This window comes from Chinchilla lanigera, unplaced genomic scaffold, assembly GCF_000276665.1.
Source record: "Chinchilla lanigera isolate Chin_1 unplaced genomic scaffold, ChiLan1.0 scaffold00037, whole genome shotgun sequence".
NCBI lineage: Eukaryota > Metazoa > Chordata > Mammalia > Rodentia > Chinchillidae > Chinchilla > Chinchilla lanigera.
In genome coordinates this window covers 17,414,344-17,434,616 of record NW_004955438.1, presented here as the reverse complement: position 1 = coordinate 17,434,616, position 20,273 = coordinate 17,414,344, and the positions used below count along the sequence as shown (strand labels likewise).

Genomic DNA, 20,273 nt, shown 5'->3' with positions numbered 1-20,273 from the left:
ACAGGATGCAAGACTCGAGGAAAGGACACGAACGAAGGATGACCCCAGGGAAGCTTTTGGCTTGGGAAGCTGGAGGAGTGTAGGGCTATTTGCAGAGCACTTTAACAGCAGAGCACTATGAAGGGTCAAACGACTGAAAAAAATGGTGTTGGCAAAGAGGACGGTTACATGCCAAAGAATGACATTAAATCTTCATCTTATACCATACACAAAAACTAAAAAGAATCAAAGTCCCAACATGAAACTGTAATTCTTAGAAGACAGCAGTGGAAAAGCTTCATGACAAGGGATTTGGCAATGATATCTAGGATAAAATACCAAAAGAACAGGAAAAAAAAAACAAAAAAAAAAAACTGATAAATTGGATGTCACCAAAATTAAAATACTTTCAAACGCCATTATCACGAAGTAAAAAGCCTACCCCAAGAATGAGAGAAGATATTTGAAAATCACATAATTGATAATAATAATAATAGGTCGGGCACGGTGGCGCACACCTGTAGTTCCAGCACTTGGGAGGTTTAGGCAGAAGGATCACTGCAAGTTCAAGACCAGCCTGGGCTACACAGTGATTTCAAGGCCAGCCTGAACTATATATAGCAAGCACCAGTCTAAAAAAAATTAAATTAAAAAATAATAATAAAGATATAAAGAATATACGTCAGGAATAGTAGTACACTGCTATAAAGAATGACACACCTGAGGCATTTGTAGGAAAATGGATATAACTGGAAAATATACACACTGAATGAAATTAGACACACAAGCTTAAATACTGTATGGTATTTCTCATTTGAGTGAAGTAACGTACAAACAAAGAAAATGATAAAGGATGGATAGAAAGGGACAAGGGGACAGATCTCATCCAAAAGGGAAGCGGCCCAAGGGAACAGGATGAGGGGTGAGGACGAGAAGGGGAAATGAGGGGAATAAAGATGTGCCATGAGCAGGACATTAACGACCCCAATCAATGTAAACTTTATATGCCATAAAACAAGCTAAAACAGACAATGTCAACAAGTATGTAAAAGGTGAGAGGGGAACCAGAGGAAGAGGGAGGGAGGCGGAGGGAAGGAAAAAGGGATTAGAAAAAAAAAAAACCAAGCTGTAATATGCAGCTGTGACCGCTCCCCAAGATGACCATAAACTGTGTGAACTGCAAACATGTACTAATAACATTTTTTAAAATAAATATGTGCATATGTGAAGAACTAAAAACACTAACTTAATTCAAAAAAAGGGTGAGGACTTAAGATATTTCTCAAAAAAAGATACACAAATGGCCAGTAAGCACATCTGTAAATGACAAGATGCCCAGTGTTCCTAGTCACTTAAGAAATGCAAATCAAAATCACAGTACACTACAGCCTTGTACCTGTTAGGAATTATCAAAAACAGTAAGTGCTGGCAAGGCTGTGAAGAAATTGGAGCCCCAATGTACTTCCCTGTACATTGGACCATAAAATGGTACGCATGATGACTCCTCAGAAAGTTAAAAATAGAATTCTCATGTGATCCAGCAATTCTACGTCGGGGTACATACTCTAAAGAACTAAAAGCACAGACAGGAACAGGTATCCGTCCACTGTGTTCACAGCATTACAAGAGCCAAAATGTGGAAACAGCCATGTCTAAGGGCAAATGAATGGACAAATAAGATGTAGGATACACTGGAATATTATTCAGCCTTAGAAAGCAAATCCTGACACATGCTACACCAATCAACCTTAACATTATGCTAAGTGACAAAAGGACAAACACGGCTTGATTCCACACACGAAGTATTTATAAAAGTTAACACAGACAGAAAGTAGAATGAGGCTGCTAGAGATGTGGAAGGAAGGAAAAGGGGAACGAGTGTTTAAAAGAGTACAGAGTTTCAATTTGGGACAAACAAAAAGTCCTAGAGATATCAGATGAATGGTGCCTGATGGTTACACAACACCAGGAAGGTACTTTATCCCACATTTTACAATCATTAAAATGTAAGTGTTATATGTATTTTCCACAGAAAGAAAAGGATTTAAAGGTGGTTTGTGACTGTCCTGCAGACAGGTTAGGAAGCATTTTCTGTCTGTACACCTTTTTGTTCCTCATGCCTCGGTGAGGGTAAGGGACACTATACACCTGAGATGACTGCCCAGGGCTTCACCTTCCACTTGGAGCCTGTATTATGCCTACAAATCTGCAACACAAAACATTCCATTTCCATCTGGATTCTTTTCACGCATATCCTGATCTGCAAAATGATACCTGAGGCTTGGCAGTATTAGTTACTACCAGCCTTGGGAGCCACAAAAGAGAGCCGCTGCTGGTCTCTGGAGGGATAGAGGATCAACAGTGGCAGGGAAGGGTGGTGGCACTAAGGCTTGGCCTGAACTGTGAGCTCTGGGCAGTAACACTGGCACTTACCCAAAGTCCTTAGGTCTAAAATATATGCACTTTTCTTTACAGTAGCCAGAGGGAGGAAAAAGGAAAGGACTCACTTAAATTTATAAAAAGAAAACTAAATCTTTTCCCATTCTAAAACTTCTGCCTACCATCTTTCTACAGCCAAGCGATTCCTCTCACCAGTCAGCTTACCTATAAAAAGGCTGGATCAAAAGCTTGAAATAACAAAATTCCTTCTTAACCAACAATGTTGGAAATGTGTCCTAAAAACCTGAAGCTGAACATTTGTTCTGTCCACTCCACTTCAGAAAAACCAAATTCATGTAAGGAATGTGTCAAATATATCATAAATAATCCAAGACCTGGAACACATCAATCATGATAGAACTGTAGAAAAACACACTGATATTATTTAAATACCAGGTGTTAAAAAAAGACAATTGTGAACATACAATTCTGTAGGGAAATATGACACAGAACTTGATAAACAGGATTTTATCATTTTAAAACATGCATTTAAATATGATTAACCGTGCAATTAAAACATTTTAAAGATCCTCTCTGCACATTACCACCCACTCCCATTAAGTCAAAACAAGACAGGAAAAAGAAAAAAGGACACAAAGTGAACAGACCATAACTTTATTGAAGATTTACTTGGCTACAATTATTACAAAAAAAAAAGAAAGAAAGAAAACAACTAAAGGTAATTGTGATCCATAAGGTGCAGTCTGCAAATTTTTGCAGCATGATTACTGTATGAATGAGTAACATTACGCTCCTTAAAAAACAGCTGCAGCATGTGATGGTAAATATTTTATTGTCAATGAAATTATGTGTTAGTTTTACTTGATTTTAGTTATTTTCCTTCACTCTATTTACAGCAGAAAAGGCAGTAATTTTCTTCCTGTTCACCTTTGCATTTTTGCTACGTAACCTGCTGTTGCAGTGAATTGAGCGCCTTTATAAAATTTAAACTGTCTGTAGTTGATATCCAAATAAAAATGGACTAGAAAAAAACAAACAAGCAATGATTAAAATATATTTACAAGTTAGTTCCGAAAGATCATTTTCACTGCTAGCAGACAATACAATGGTCTCAACACAAATTCCCTAAGTACTGCTACTGGCGCCTCCAATAACTCTTAAAATCATTTTACTATTCTTGGTCTTAACACTTTTATCTTTAAAATTTCTCATTACAATATAAAATAAAGAAGTTTATTTGGAAATAATTAAATTCCAGAAAGACAATCAGTGGGTGTAAAAATATACCTATTTAGACGTAATTAAAATAACCACACAGATGATAACACATGGCATGAGCTCCTCCTCCACAGACAACGCAAACTAGTTCAAGACTCAGAGTTTTCAATGCAGATAAACCAAGATGCCGTAGTCAGTTTGCTGTCTTAAATTTTGTGTAAAAGGGTTAGATCCCCAAACCGAGCAAAACATAAAGTTTTAAATCACTGGGCCGTAAGAGTGACCTGTGGTGGTAAGTCTGGGTTTCCATTCTTCTCCGCAGCCGCAGCCTGACTTCAGGTGATAACTGAGGAGCTGACTGCTGCGTGAAGAGCTGCATTTATGAACTGAACCAACAGAACCAAAGCAGTCTCAAGTCTCTTGTTACTTAGTTAAAGGTATCTGACTCTTTCTGAGGGCAAGCTATTATTAAGGAAGTAAAAATATCAGTATTTTAAAGGATAATTACAGGAATATTAAAGGTCATTCTAAATTTAAACATTTCACATAAAGCCAAAAAAAGGTAACAAACATTTTAAAAACATACTTAAGAGTTAAGAAATCTTTGCCATACTTTCACAAATAGTAAAAATGCCACAAACAAAAATGACCTATTTAAGTTGTGCAAGTATATGACACATTGCAGGCATTATAATTATCTTTTTCAAATTCGGTAAATCAGAACAGCAGCAAGGCCAAACCACATTTTTTCCTCTCAGTTAAGCACATTTTCCTTGAAATGAGGTAAAGCATGGTACCAAGTGCAATGCTTATGTGTGCTACATGAACAGAACAGAAGGGGGGAAAGCTATTCAAAATGCAGCATAGTTAGGACTGCAGAAAGTCTTTTATAAAAGAAATAACATTTACAATGAAAGTTCATGCCAACTAACCTGTACACAATCATCATAAGGAATTTCTGCAGTTGCTGTTTGAAGCTGCACCTTGCCAGTCCGTTACACATGTGCTGGGGCACAGCCACACCTACCAGCCGTTTCCACATTACATTCTGTCTCACACTGCAATCACAGAGGCAAAAGGATGTACACATGGTTGCAAAGTGGGACAACAGAGAGGGATATCTTTCTTAAGTGACAAATGCAAAACATCTCAACAAACTAAACTGGGGAAAACTTGACAGCATTAAAACGCAGCAGCACAAAAGCGTTTGTAACAATTTCATATGTCTAACTTATACATTTCATTTTTTTTAACTTAGCCACCAGGGGAATCACAGAACGGTTCAATCTGTTAAAATCAGCTATTTTTCTAAAAAAAAAAAAAAAAAAAAAAAAAGAAAGCTAATGTTTGCCGCTGATAAGACATCTTGAATGGTAGCAGGAAATTTGAACCCCTGAGAATATATGACCTAATCATATCCAAGTCTAAGCTTTTTAGTATTAACACAAAATATTCTTCTTAAAGGTTATAAAATATATTTTCTCCCACCAGGAATCATAACTGTGAAACAATCTGATTTTGGCGCCAAGAGGCAAGAGAATCCCGTAACACCGGAATATATGCATCAGACACAATGCAAAGCCCTAAGCTCCTGGCATCAGGTAGTTTATAAATTAAGAGATCTGTGATATGATCACAAATCACCCTCACAAATAAAACTCTAATCCAGCCTTATTTGTTAACTGTATATAGTTATACAATTCAAGAATTGCTTGGTTTCAACTTGCCATGATATCTCATATTAAGGTCTAAAAAATAAAAAATCAAATAGACATCTAAGATTCCAAATCAGAATTAAATTTTTAAAAACAAATCACCTACATTCATTTGCTTATAAACTCATTTAATAATTTAGATCTCAATTTAAGTTTCAGATCAGAGACAACAAATAACATTGGAGAAGCTCAATACCCCCTTCATCCAGGGTTCCTTACAAAGCAGAGTTGACAGTTTCTCCGTGTGCACACAGGCATTTCTCTGCGGGTGGATGGTGCAGGAAAAATCAATTGTAATTTAAAATGTAAATACAGCATTACATGAAGCATCAACTTCAAGAACAACATGCTAGAAAATGAGACCTCTGCTCAGCTTTCTTAAACTTCAAGCACAATTAATGGGGCAAATTGCAGCAAACCTCTACTGGTGTATCGATGGGAGTGCAAGACTGACCCACAGCTTTTGAAAAGGTAAATTAAGAGGTATTATAGTTACAGTGCAAAAAAAAAAAAAAAAAAAATTAAAATTTCAAGCATAATACATAAACATAGCACCAACAGGGGAAAAACGCATGCAAAAGAAAAGAACTGAGGTATTTAAGTGAAGAGTGCCTACAGGTCTAATTAAAGAAACTTAGGCAAATGCCTAAAAGTGTTGGGTTTTTTCCTTTTCCCCAAGATGGAAATAATGAGCTAGTTTATCTAAATTAATGACCTAAATCACAGATGTATCAAAATTATGGCAGTTTATCGCAAACTTCGTTAAACTTCCATGGCATTAACAGCACAGCTTTGGTAGGTGAAATATGCATGCAACATTTGAAAAGCACAGTAAGAAACTTATGTGAGAAAACTAAGGTAAAGGTGCTCTGTTTTGCTTCTTTAATAAGTAACCAATCAATTATAAAATCTGCAGCATATTTTAGGTGTGATATGTCTAAGGTTTATCTTATCAGAACAACAGCCTACAGGGCAAAATTATTTGCCACAAACATTTCCACTAGTGGAACTACCTAGCAGGAGGTTTTTACCAAAATTGAATATTTAGTCAAAGATCCTTTCTATTATGATGTTCAGGAAAATCCGCAGACTACATATTCTGGTTTTTCAAATGTCTTCAGTACACACATGACAGAAATGCTAGTATAATCCTGTAATAATTTAAGGTACAACTATACTAGAAAGCTGTAAATATCACTCTGTCTCAACATCTAATGCATGATAAAATTAAGGGAATGTAAAACACTTTGTTCCAACATGTCAGAAATTAAAAAGAATACCCATGAAGATTTTACTTTTAAGGCAAGAACCTTCGTTATGCAGGACTATGTGGCATCAGAAAACTCAAATTTGATTCACCAACATGCCAGCCAATGTTGAATAGAAATCTATCCCTTACTATTAAGTGCAATAGCGACCAGGAACATCCTTACACAAGATAACATAGAAAGAAGACAACACTGGCAAACATCTCTTTCAAACCGTATCACTCTATTAGGCTCACCAACTATCATAGGACTGGCACTATCGCACAAATGCAGGGCTGTTCAGAGGACTCTATCAAATCTAGGGACTGTCTGAAGTTTAAGCTCCATGGCATTCTAACACTACGCAAAGCAGACATAAACTAAACACACATACACACAAAAACAAAATAAAACAAAAACTGCCAGTAATTATTCTGACCATTTGCTAAAATGTCATCATTAAAGCACTCTTGTGATTTAAACAAAGCAGAAGTGAAGAAAGAAGACAAGATTGTGTTTGCGCAAAAAACTAAAACTACAATTAGTTCCAAAAATTTTATACATACGTTAAATGTTTTATTCTGTCATCTATCTTGTTATCAAATAAATTTTAAATTCTGCCTTCAATTCATTCTGGTCAATACCAATTTTAAATCATCCTTTTGATTTAAATATTTCCCCTTAATTCTGTTTTTTTGGGGGGGCTGTTTGTTTTTAAAAAGGGGTTTCAGTTGTTGGGAACCTGAGGTTGATTAGCTTTGAGGCTTCGTAGGGCTCTTCGTGCTGCTGCAGATTTGGCAATCCTGTAACTTCGGCCAACACCTTTAAATTTCCCCTTTCCTACTACTTCCACAGTGACTCTGACCTTCCCATCGTAAGTTCTCTCAGCCGGGCTGTAAAAAAATCCAAACAGCTTGAATTAGAAGTCAGAAATATTTATTATTATTGTCAGCTTGCATTCTGTATGTACTCTCAGGCTGAGGCGAGAGTCCCGACTACAAGCTGACAGCGTAGAGGAAGTGTGCGACAGGTCTCCTGCAGACCACCGACAGACAAGCTGCCGTTTCTTTCCTAATTCAGCTTTGCTTTGTAAAACAAAACAAAAAAAGAGCACTCAGACTAAGAATGTTCCAGTGTAAATATTTTCAGAGCCATTAGTTTATGGTATCTTTGAGAACTGTGTGTTTCCACGCACAGATTTTGCTTACCTAAATTTGGCGGTTTCTGGTTCCATTTCAAGCAATTCTCGCACAGGGGAACGGGGCACATTTGCAGAAAACTTTTCTGTAATCAGAATGAAATAATAATATGAATAATATTCTGGAAATATGCTTTAATGTTCTTTTTTGTTTCTTTTGAAAAAGAGCCAACAATACCTATTAGCGGCCTCATCATAGGATAGTACACCTGCCAGACCATCTCCAGTGACATCCCACTGTCCATGTAGATGGCACCAGCGAGTGACTCAAAAATATCCCCCATGGCCTTTGGAACTTCAATGTCCTCTTCTTTCTCTTCATCCTCCTCGGATCTTCTAAGCTATTACAGAGAAAAGTGACTAATAAGCAGAAAGACCATGTTTGATTAAAGACTTCGGCTTTCTTATATTATCATTTACTTAACAAGGATAACAATCTGAACCATTTATGGCATGCCTACTACACTGTAATAGGTTTTTCCACAAACATCATTTTATCTTAAAAAAAAAGAAACAAACAAACAAACAAAAAAAGAAACAAAAAAATCCCCACCCCATTTAGTATTCTAAACCTAGGGAAGGCAAGAAAGATTACCTCTAAATTAAAACAAAAACACGTTCAATACAGAATTAAAAATAAAAGTAAAAAAAAGAAATAAAAGTAGTCAATAAATGCATGGGGAAAAAACCTCTCATATTCACTCATAAGCAAAGAACTGCACATTCCAACAGTTCTTGCCCCAGCTGCTTGGCAAGGCTGGCCAGAGTGCTCCTCAGGACAGAGCTGGCCAGGCTGCACACTGCTCTCACGGCAAGGAAATTCGTTCTGCAGTTTTCCCCTCCAGGCTCTTTTCATTAAACCACTTGGTACAAGTTCACTATAACAGAATATCTAACATATAGTAGGTACTGTATTCAGATTAATAGAATAAAATATTATATATGTAACAAAAGCCTTTTGAAAGTTCTTAATTCTTGGATACGGCAATTCTGTCTCCATGAATTTCTCTTTTAAAAAGTAACTGGATATGTAAGTTTATATATCACATCCATGTTTAGTAAAAGTCCTAATTAAAAGTCATAAAAGGACTATTTAAATAAATTAGCCACACACTAACCAGCAAGTAACTACTTAAAATCTTAATGCTAAGCAATACATGGAAAGTCACACTAAGTAAAAAGAACAGATTCACTATGCATATATAATTCTCTTTTATGCTTTATATGTTTATCTACATATATAGCAGCAATAATGCATCCCAAAATGTTGATATTCACAATTGCATAATTAGATAACTTCAATTAATTTTTTACTTGCATTTTCTAATTTTCCTAAAACAAATAAGTTATTTGTGAGATTTAAAGATAATAGAGAAAAACATTAATTTCTAAATAAACTGTTTAACCACACAATACTCTCTCTATATATTTAAAATGCTGTTAGGAAACAAGATGTTTCTTTCTACGTCATGATTTTTAATTAGAAAGGAATTTTTAAATTTACCAAATTTACCAAGCTGAGACCCAGAAAGATAAAGACTTAAGATCAAATACTAAGTCAGAAAAACTAGACCATGACATTTCTAGTAAGGTTTTGTAATTTCCATACATATGTTTATATAAACAAAGGGAAACGAAAGAACAAAAACTAACAGAACCAGGATGCCCCACTGGCATCAAAAAGAACTTAAATCTAATTTTAGCAAACTCCTCATATTTAGAGCTTAACTATTCCTCAAGACAGCCGTGGAATGACGCTGCAGCACAGATGAGACGGTTCTCCATCCACCCTGGCTGTGGGAGCTGCTCGGAGACAGGGCGGGGAGGGAGGGCCCTGCCTGCTCAGCTGCGCTCCACACATCCGCACAGCTCACAGGACCTGACACTTTGCCCTATGACCAAGCCTCGAACCTAGACCGTGGTGGTGAGCCTATGACACATGTGCCGCAGAAGGCTGTTTGCTATCAATGAAAGCTCTAAAAAGTTCACCATCACTGACCTAGACTCTCATTTTTTCTCACAGACAGCCAAAGAAACTCACAACTCTCCAACAGTAGGATGGGAGCATTTTAAAAAAGAGATGGTACTAATGAAAGTGAGAACAAGTAAAGCAACTACGGAGTTAAGAATACATTCTCTGACTCTGTACGAAATCTACCAAATTAAGGAAATGAAAGGCATTAGAATGGGCAGAGTAAGAAATATGAGTGCTCTCTTGGGTCCACAGGTATGCAGATGACTGCTACCGAGGGTCAGGGGAGACTGGCAAGACTGGAGCAGGATCCTTTCCTACAAAAATCCATAGCTCACTGTGTACACACACTGGAATTAGCTCCATCACCAAAAGACCTTTGGCTGAACTTACAGTAAATGCCTCCCAAATTCCAATGGTTAAAAATTTAGAAGTTTGGTTTTTACATGAGATTTTCCCATTTCAAGTAAAGCAGAATGTGTATTTGTGATGCTTACCTGAGATATTAGGAAATATCTGTTCCATTTAAGAAAGAAAGAAAAAGCTACACCAACTTTTACTGAGTTTGGGCTACTCCGGGGCAGAGGAGGCGGTGCGACTGGACGGGTGTGAACTGGAAGCCCTAACGAGAGGTCACTGGCTCTTCCTCCTCAGCTGAGTGATGGAGCACTATGTGTGCAGAGGCCTGCCCAATACCAAAGTCATGCTCGGCTCTCCCCAGAACGTGTGGCGCAAGGGTTCAACATCCTGACTGCCAGCTGTTCAGCTATGCAATCAGAGCGCAAACCACCATGACCCCTACAGGGATGACTTTCAACACTGAATTTGGTGCAGTTTTAACAGCACTAACCTCAGAATCCATCCCTTGCATCTCGTTCTTCTCGAGCTGAAACTGCACAAAGTCATCAATGACGTGGAAGAGCTCGGGAGAAACAGCTTTAAAGTACTTGTGGTAGTCATACTTCACAGCCAGGGATGCGAAGATGGTGTTGTTGACCAGAGCAGAGCGCAGGTCGGTCAAGACCCCTGGTGAGTGCTGCCGTGGGTCTTCGTAAAGGTGCTTGGTTATGAGGTAGTCCAAGATCGCATCTCCCAGGAATTCTAAGCGCTGGTAACAATCTGCACAGGAATCCAAAATAGAACCAGCCTGTGCAAAATTTATACACTTTCCATATATGAAACTGATATGAAGTTCTGACCCCAGGTTCGTTTTACAGTTTTCTACCTGAAGTCATTTTCACACACCTTCCTCAATGAGAAAACTATTTGACAGCACGCTTATTAAAGCCTCTATAAATTAAATTTTAATGGCAATTTAAAGCCACTGTCTTTAAAATAAACTGGGGCCATAAAAATCCTCACATGGCCGAAAGATTTTGTGAACAAAAAAGTCCTTTGCCAGGTGCTATCACTGTCCCAGGTGTGCTCTGGAGTCTCCACCTCACCATCCACATGCTCTGCTCTGTGCTGTCACCACACATCGCCTCACCGGCACTCTGGTAGGTGGCAGTTAAGTGACACCATTCCTCACCACTCCTGAGTTGTATGTGTTACAAGGGATGATCACTAGGAAAAGACCACCCTCTTCCCAATGTGAACTGGAAATGCTGACTCTGACACAACCCAAGGGACTGAGAAAAAAAAGAGCTGAGGAACTCAGCATAGGCCTTAGGCAAAAATAGTTGCCAAAATGTGAGACTGTCAGTGCTAACTAACATTACTGCTTTTTTCACAGTGACCAGAACAATCCATTCTGCTGAGGAAACCGAGGCAGGGAAAATGTGATCTTCCCAGATTCTCAGACTACCCAAGGCAAGGGCTGCACCTGGCTAGAACCCAGGCCTCATGACTCCCAGAAGTGTGTAGAAAGCCAGCTATCCTGTCTTTTCCAGAGAGATAATCAGGTTTTCTCATCCGGAATCAGAGTTTTTACTTTTTGGTTTTATATGAAGCAGATCATTTTAGCTACACTACTCTTTTTGCTACACATACTACACGCTTCATACTTTGCTTTGATATTTTGGATTTAAGTACTTACGATTCTTGTGCACAAAGAAAAATGCAAATTTTATCTGCGTTTCAGGCTGATTTTTGTTTTGGGGACTTACTCCCCTTCTACTCTTACAGATTAGGGGTCTATTAAATAAAGCAGCAGAAAAATCCCAGCAAGGTAAAAAGTAGAAGATGACAGCAGAGCCAGCAAGAGCAGAATGAAACTTCCCTATGAAATGTTTTTTTTAATCTTGCCATCTTTAGATATGAGAAGAGCCTGAGTGAGGAACCTTTCTGTCCAGAACAATAAAAAGGTATGGCAATACATGCAGAATACATGCAAATATCAAGGACCAAAAGCAACACCAAATAGGCATCAGAAATTTGGGTAGGAGAAGATGGGAAAACCCTGTAAAATATGAAAGCTCAAATTTCTCTCAACTATGCAGCACATAAAATGACATCTACGCAAGTGCACAAGAGCACTGTACTCCCAACTGTCAAAGTTACACTATAGTTATTGATCCCCCCAAAAGACAAAGAAAATAGATTTGTTTTCTTTGGCTTCCTCCCCCCAACCATGCATATTAAGCATTAAAACTATACACACACAGAACCTTTCCTTACAAGGGTTCAATAATGCAAGCAACACGAAATCTCCTTTTCAGGGACAGGAGGATGGCCAGGGCTCCTTACCAGTGATAGTGTTGTAGTGGTAGGAGGCATGGGTGAAAGCCTGCAAAAGGTAAGCCTTATTCTTGAATTTGTAGTTGATTTTCTTCTCAAAATTTTCAAACCCTGATATAAGGTGATTCAGGGTTTTATCTGCGTCTGGATGGTCAAACATACACCTGGGGGGAATCTTCAGGCAGCCGTATTCCAAGTCTTTCCATGCGGAGGAGCGTGAGCTGGCCGCAGCAGCAGAGGCACAGCTCCCTGAAAGGCTCTTTTGTTGGCTGCTGAAATTCTCCCGAGCAGGGCACAGGGCCTTTTCCCGACCAGTCCTTTTAATTACCGGGAGCACCTTCAGCCCCAGTGAACAGAGGAAAAGCTGAGCAGCCCTCTCGCCGCAGCTGGTTAAATAGCAGCCCAGCAGGGCTTCCACACAGTCCGCTATGCTTTTGTCAGCAATGCACTGCTCGGTGTGCAAGTCGTAAGAAATGGACTGTTTTCCTGTGTCAACACCACAGTTTTCTTCTGATGGATTCCAGAACCCCACCACAAAGTCATCCTCTTCAACAGCTTTGCTAGGATCCAGATAGCACATTGCATCCCAAGAGCTGTAGTCGAAATCCTCAAAGTCTGATGAAAATGGCATACTACCTAAGGAAGATTTTTTGGGCATTTTCCATTCATAGGCAGAATCAGTGGTTGAAAAAGGAGAAAGAGAAATTTTCTTTACAAAAGCTCCTGATCCCATTAACATGTTATCTATAAACTTGATATGTTCCTGATCATACTCCAGGAAATCGTCTTCATACTCGGCTTCCTCCTTTGGAGCCCTCCACATCAGGCCTTCGTCCTCCTCCTCTTCCTCCTCCTCCTCCTCCTCCTCAAATTCATCGTCCAGTTTGCCATTAGCTAACATGCACTCTTCTGTCTGAAACAGGGAATGGGGAAGGAGGGGAGACATAGCTGCTGTTTTTAAAAGGGTCTGAAACTCAATAAAAGCAAGGGTTATGGGTAATTTCAAATGACAACCACAAATACTGAAAGGCAACTTTAAAATCATGGGCATTTGTTTTCAATTAACATAAAATAAGTTATTTAATCATATAAACAAAGTAAAACATGTTCTTTGAATGTTCATTTTCTAAGTTATAAAATGACCTTTATCCAGTACGAAGCTTAAAGTTAAGCATTTTGAACATGGATATAAGGTTAAAATTAACGTCCACAATGTGAAACCTCCAGTACGAAGCCTGATTCTGGCAGGACCTACAATGAAGGCACTCATCCCGATCACAGGGATATTCCATTTGGCTGATGAGGTTTTAAAATATGGTGAGCTGATTTTCAAATTAATAAAATGAAGTTCCAGATGTAGTAAAAAGCATTATATTTTAATTAAGGATATAATCCAGAAACAGAAAATATTTTCAAAATCTTATAACACACTAAAAAAAAATACGGTACAGTTCATAATACAGTTCTTCTCCCTACTTCCACTTCAAATCAAAGTACGCTTGCTACAACACAGAACTAAATTGCTTTGCTTAAAAAATAAATGTGAACACTGAAGTAAGCTATGAATGAGAAATTATGCTTTTCCCCTCCACTCTGAGCTATAATAATCAGGGCAACAGATTATAGCATAACTGACAAAAACAGAATAAAATTTAGACTAACATGAAACACTACAATCCAATTTCTGTCAAAAGATCTTTCTTAATTCCAATTTCTTTGGCAAAAGCTTATTTGTGAATGACAACCTTAATAATAGGCTAGGCTTCAATATTGATGTAACTTTTTGCAATGCTAGAAAGATGCCAAATTTCTGTTATACAATAAAAAAAACCACCAACAACAAAAATACCATTTTATTTTGGGGTAAAAGGCAGGAGGGGCATGCTTCAATTTTGTAACAACTTTACAGAGTACTCTGACAAAATGTTTTCAAACTGTCTGCCAAATCTTTTGCTAAGTAGTGCAAGTATTTTATTTTAAACCAGACTCAAAAGATAGAAAGACTGTATTTGTCTGTAAAGAAATAACAGTAGTAAGATAAGCCACACATTTATAACTACACAGCTTTTACAGTTTTGCATGTGTGTATGTGCGCGTGTACACATTTATTAAAGGTAGGGAAAAAATAGTCTCTGCAAAGCAAGTTGGGCCAAGTAAAAGTGGGTGCAGATTTAAAATATACACCCTACAGCATATGGTGGGTTATCATGAAGAGACACAATAGCCTGTCTTTCAAACTTTGAAATAAAAAAAAATTTTTTTTTGAAGAACACCAAAAGCAATTACAGACTTCAAGGAACTATTTCTTGTTAAAACCCCTATATTTTTCCAAGGTAAGAGAAGATGGTTTCGGTCCTTAAAAGAGGCAGATTACAATTCAAAAAGTCAGACTGAATAATTTAAGAATTAACCCATGTATTTCAATTAGATGCTGCTATAAACTAAAACTGGCAGTGCACAAGAACACAAAGAACTGGTTTTTATCACAAATAAACAGGGTGACCCTCGGTGAAGTCCTTTAATGCCTCTAGGGTTCAGAGTTTTAATCTGCAAAATAGCAGGGTTCTACCACATGAAATGTCCTCCAAAAACACTTCAAACCTTTTAAGAAAAAGTAACAGTGTGGAGCCCTTTTTTTCTCAGAACAAATCACCTTTCCCCAGGAGTTAAATAACACATCCGCCTCTGGGGGCATTCTTATGCAAAGGCGTTACATGTACCTATTCACTGAGGGCCAGAAGGAAGGTGGCTAAAACAGGAAAGCAGAAACGCAAAACACACAATCGCTTTCCAACACAACGCAAGGGCCCATTTCAAAACACGCAAATCGGTAAATCAAAGTCTGAATAGTATTTTTAATCCATTCCAAGAATCAAAGTCCCATGTCATCACAGACATTAAGGAAAATAACTTCATGTTTTATCTTAAAAAATAAATAAAATTGACATGCCAATGCATCTTTATGCTACCATGTTTTAGAGTCAAACATATCATGAAACAGTTTTTATAAAAGACAACTGTTACTGGAATGTTTTTATAGAAATGCAATGTTTTTCTAAAGCTCAAAACTTACACACTTTCTAGTACGGTTTTATGAATTTATAAATTAATGACAAAATGTAATTTTTGATTTAATTATACTAAAGCATTCTCTTAATATCTTTACATGTAAGTTCCATTTTGCAATAAGCCAAATAGTATATGAGTTTAAAATGTGCTCAACAAACAAATACTTAAGACATATCTAGGATCTAACATGTCAAAAAAGAAGGTAAGCAGAGTACGCTATTTACAAAATATAACCTGTGAGGAAAATGGCGTCATCGCTATCAGGCTAAAGTAAAAAGGCTCTGTGAAGGTGTTGCAACACAAGCCAGCTTGTCACTGATGTGAAACAAATGCGCGACTCAAAGCTGCCTGGAAGCGGAGACTGCAGAGCTGGGAAGAGTGTGCGTCCAGCCGCGGAGTCCGCGGTGCGAAGGCCCCCAGCTGCCCTCTGGTGGCCTCAGGACAAGACAAAGGGAAGCAGCTGGTGCTGACTTGGAGTTTTCTGCAATCAGTGGCAAGACTTCAATGATTTCCAGAAGACTACAACTTTTAAGTATGATGATTTTTTTCTTTCATTTCACAAGAGGAGAAATAATACTGAGGAAACTTTAAACTAGTTTTACTGAAATTATTTCAGACACAGCTCAGAGATCATAGGTCCCTAAAAAGTCATTTCACTGCACAGATAAGGATCTATGGTAACTGTAATACCTAACAGTAAAGTGAAATTTGAAAGTTTCGCGTTTTTTGTTTGGATTTTTTTTTCAAGTCAAAACATAACAAAATTTTCTGCCTTTGGAAGAGGAAGATAAAAATAAAAACTGTGCTACATCAAAATTATACTACCAGTATTTCTAAATTCACAAAGGACAGTTTATTTAAAGGAATTAATTTACTATAACCAATATCTACTCTATTGTATATATTTGTAGATGCCACGGAAAGAAAACCAAAACTAGAACAAAATTTTCCCGCTCACTGGAAACTAAATGCCTCCTGGTACCAAGAACTTACCATTTCGTCTTTTTCCCATTTATCAGTGTTACTTTTGTCTTGATTTACTACATAACCAGGAGGAAGCCAATTCACAGGGGGATCAAATATTGACACCACCATGCGGCTGGGCAGTCCCTTCTTTTTGCCAAGGCGATAGAGATTACAGTTGCTGACCTTTGGCAGAAAAGATTCATTAAACACATCCATAAACAATCACTGCTGGAAATCCTACAAGGCATATTAACATATTAATCTAAATATCCTACATTATTATTATGACTGTTTCACCACACAGTTTTTCTATCTACTTACAACAGAAAAAGAACTTTAGATTTCCAAGCATTCTATATCCTTTAATGTAAATGTTTCTGAATATACAATGCAATCCACAAGAATTGTAATGTATCTAATTATGCAAACCTCTTATGAATAAATCAAAAGAAGTGGTTAAATTTCAAAGTTCTAAAAACACAACTTGATATAAAATGCAAAGTGCCAATTATACCTATCAGATTTTAACTTTTTTTTTTCTTTTTTTTTTTTTTTTTTTTTGGTTTTTTTCTCCGGTACCGGGAACCGAACTCACGACCTTGCGCTTGCCAGGCAGGCGCTTTTGCCACTGAGCTAAATCCCCAGCCCCTTTTTTTTCTCTTTTTGATACCAGGAATTGAACTCAGGAGTCAGGCAGGCACTGTGCCGCTGACCTATATCCCCGGTGAACCTATCAAAGTACAAAAGAATAAATAAAAAAATTCAAGACATCACAATATCCTCAATGAGGAAAAATGCCATCAAGTATAGCTACAAAGTAGAAATTGCCATGGCACAGAGCTAAAACCATTTCACGTTCCTAGAATACATGTGATTTCAACCGTAACGTTTTGTGAAATACTATTCCTTTGTTTTGGATGGCATTTTGAGGCATTTTTGTCTCATTATTTTAAAATGGAGCAAAAGGTAATAAAGAACACTTGCTTATTCATGTCAGTGAAATAGCTTTATTGTCCACCCTCTGGTCTACCTGCTTTCCTTAATGCCTCTATCTCTTCCCTAATTTGCTCAAATCACTGCATGTTTGTCTAGTTTTTACCGGAGACTAGGGTTTAAAACTGCTGATCTCGTTTCCATTTTCTAAAAATTTGCTATAGAAGTGTTTCACGAGCTCTTTTCCACACAACCCAACTACTATTAGCAAGCACCCACTGATGAGAGGCACTTGGCCAGGCAGCCCTCGAGGGGACCAGTCAGAGGGATCAAGGAGCAGTCCTTACAAAGCACACAGACCCGCAAGGGAAGGGGTTGTCTAGGACCACCACTGTGCGTGGCAGCACTTTCCCCACGATCTAAAATGCAACTGCTCAAGGATATGCAGGTCCGTGGTCCACACTAGGAGAATAAAGCAGCGCGAAAGGATGAGGATGACGTGCAAGGGGGACTCGAAGGGAAAGCACATTCAAAGCTGTGGTTGGCAGGGTAGAGAAGGAAAAGGACTCAGGTATGAAGCAAAACTCAGGATGTGCAGAATGCAACAGGTGTCAATAGGCGAACACTCACTGAGAGGAGGATGATCAACGTGCGTGGGGCTGGGAGATGCTTGGGACCTGCCCGCACAATGCTAGGCCTCCTTTCTGCAGGAAACCATGAGTCAAAGGACTCTAAGCAGATGAATAATGTATGAATTTTTGCAACATAAAATCACCTCTTACTAAAGTGTAACTGTTTCTTATTTCACACTCACTATCAGGCCCTGATATTTTCTTCCTGCAATCACACCTTGAAAATTTCATTTGTCCTCATTGCTTCAACTATCACTCTTATGAATGCCACTCTCCAAAATGTATCTGAGTCCTAAATCCTCAACTATCTGAACATTATCACTATATAGTCCACAAGGTCCAAAACCCCCAATCCTGACATCCCACATCTCTCCCTACCCACCCACCAACCACTGCCACTGTGCCCAGCTTCCCAGCCTCTCTGGTTGTTATCTGGGCATCACCAGGATGTCTCAAGCACCTGGGGGAAGCAGCACAAGACAGAGGACAGTGGAGTGGCCTCTGGTCTCAGATACACTGACTATCCTGGCCCAGTGGGAGACCTTACCCAAGATAATCACGCTCTCGAGGGATGAGTTTCCTCATCTGCAAAATAGGGACACGGTAGCTGCCTCTCAGAGGCTTGTGGACAAGATTATGCAAGATAGCATTTCTAAAATGCTCAGCCATTTCCACCTCTTCCAGCCATCAGCACCTTTATCCACTGAGCAAGCTAACTTGCTCCACCATTCAGTCTGCTCAGTGGCTCTGTACTGTAAACTTACCTCCTGCCTTAATGCCTTCCTTGACTCACAAGTGACAGTCCTTCCTTCTGAGTTTTTTAAGTTACTTGCCAAGGGGGCCCATGTTGCTTTGCGAAACCTGTTTCATCATTTAAATATTTTACCTTAACTACTTTCTTCCACATTAATAACATGCTCTTCTTCAGGTCTATTACTCAGAGCTCTAACATCACTCACTCTCTACTGACATTAACTGGGTTCTGTGAAGCCTACTCCTTGGAACTCTGCAGAGCAGTTCCTCCAAGGAAAGCCTTGTCTTATACATGGACACCTGTGTACCAAAGTGCACCCTTCCAAGCAGGTTTAACCCTTTTAACCCTCCCGAGTTAAAGCATGAGCCCCTTGAATGACCGCAATCCCATTTATTTCTATCCCTCTCAGGATCTAGCAGGTACAACCCTTGCACAAATAGGCATATATGAGGTGAACTTCTTCCATAAATAAGGCACATACAAATGATGTTAGGCCCAAACCTGAGTGTGTCACCAGCATGAAACACTCATGTTACCTGCTGGCTGGTCCTCCATGGGCTTCAGCTGGCCCTGGCGGAACAGGGGAGCAGTACCTGGGAATCACTTCCCCCTCCTCTGAGGTTCCTCAACACTTCAAACCACTCTCAGGCACAATGAAGAATTATCTGCTCAAAACAAGAAATCACAGCTTACCTTTTTGCTTCTCATATATGAAAGGCGGCCCTCATGAGCGTCAGGGTAAGTGCAAAATAGATATGTGGTGATGGCATGCTTTAAAAAGGAGTCACCAAGCATTTCAAGCCGCTCCAGGTTAAACCCATCACTAGCATTAGACAAAGTCAAAGCCTGAAGAATCAGTCCAGGATTGGGGCCAAGAGTCCTTGAGGAGTACCCAAGAGAAGGGCTCTGCTCAGAATCCATCCTGTCCTTGAGCACTTGAATAGTATCTGTCGTACCAGGCATGGCAGCCATCATGGGACTTCCATCTGAGGTAGATTTGTTAGCATTTCCATCAAGGTATTTATTACTCAGTAGAGTACATTCATCACTGGGCTTGGGCTGGTTCTCATAATTGTATAAATTCTGAATGGGATGTGAGGTAGTTGGTTGTACAGGTATTTCTTGCTTATAGCAATTCAGCTGATTTCCTTGGCAAAAGTCTCTGTTATCTAAATCATAACTGCCATTGGCAAGATTTTTATTGTAAGAAAGACCATTAATTGCTGTAAGATCTGTTGAAACTTCAATTTGGAGCTTACCAGATGACTCGCTGAGTAACGTTCTGCAGTTCACAGACATTTGGTCATGATTTTCTAAAGAGGTTCTATTAGCACCTTGATGTGCAGCATTTTCAGGGACTATAATTGTGCTGTGTCTACAGTAATTATCATTTTCAGCCAAAGAGGAATTAGAAATTGAGATGAAAGATTTGCTGTCGATAGATTTTTTCCACCCAAAGTCTAAATTAGGGTATCTGCAAAGACATTTTTATAGACTTCATCAGATCCTTA

General features: G+C 38.6%; 1 protein-coding gene across 1 annotated transcript in view; it reads right to left on the bottom strand.

Moving 5' to 3' along the window:
- Positions 1 to 3,017: 3,017 nt before the first annotated feature.
- The window catches only part of Dicer1 (dicer 1, ribonuclease type III), a 56,701-nt gene continuing 39,445 nt past the window's right edge, over positions 3,018 to 20,273 (bottom strand). Inside the window, exons 21-27 of the mRNA XM_013517206.1 lie at positions 19,456 to 20,236; positions 16,471 to 16,626; positions 12,418 to 13,321; positions 10,580 to 10,848; positions 7,936 to 8,098; positions 7,768 to 7,843; positions 3,018 to 7,452 (exon numbers count right to left, since the gene is read on the bottom strand). Of these exons, the coding sequence (XP_013372660.1) occupies positions 7,287 to 7,452; positions 7,768 to 7,843; positions 7,936 to 8,098; positions 10,580 to 10,848; positions 12,418 to 13,321; positions 16,471 to 16,626; positions 19,456 to 20,236 (2,515 nt within the window). The 3' untranslated portion in view covers positions 3,018 to 7,286. The remainder of the gene's footprint in view (positions 7,453 to 7,767; positions 7,844 to 7,935; positions 8,099 to 10,579; positions 10,849 to 12,417; positions 13,322 to 16,470; positions 16,627 to 19,455; positions 20,237 to 20,273) is intronic.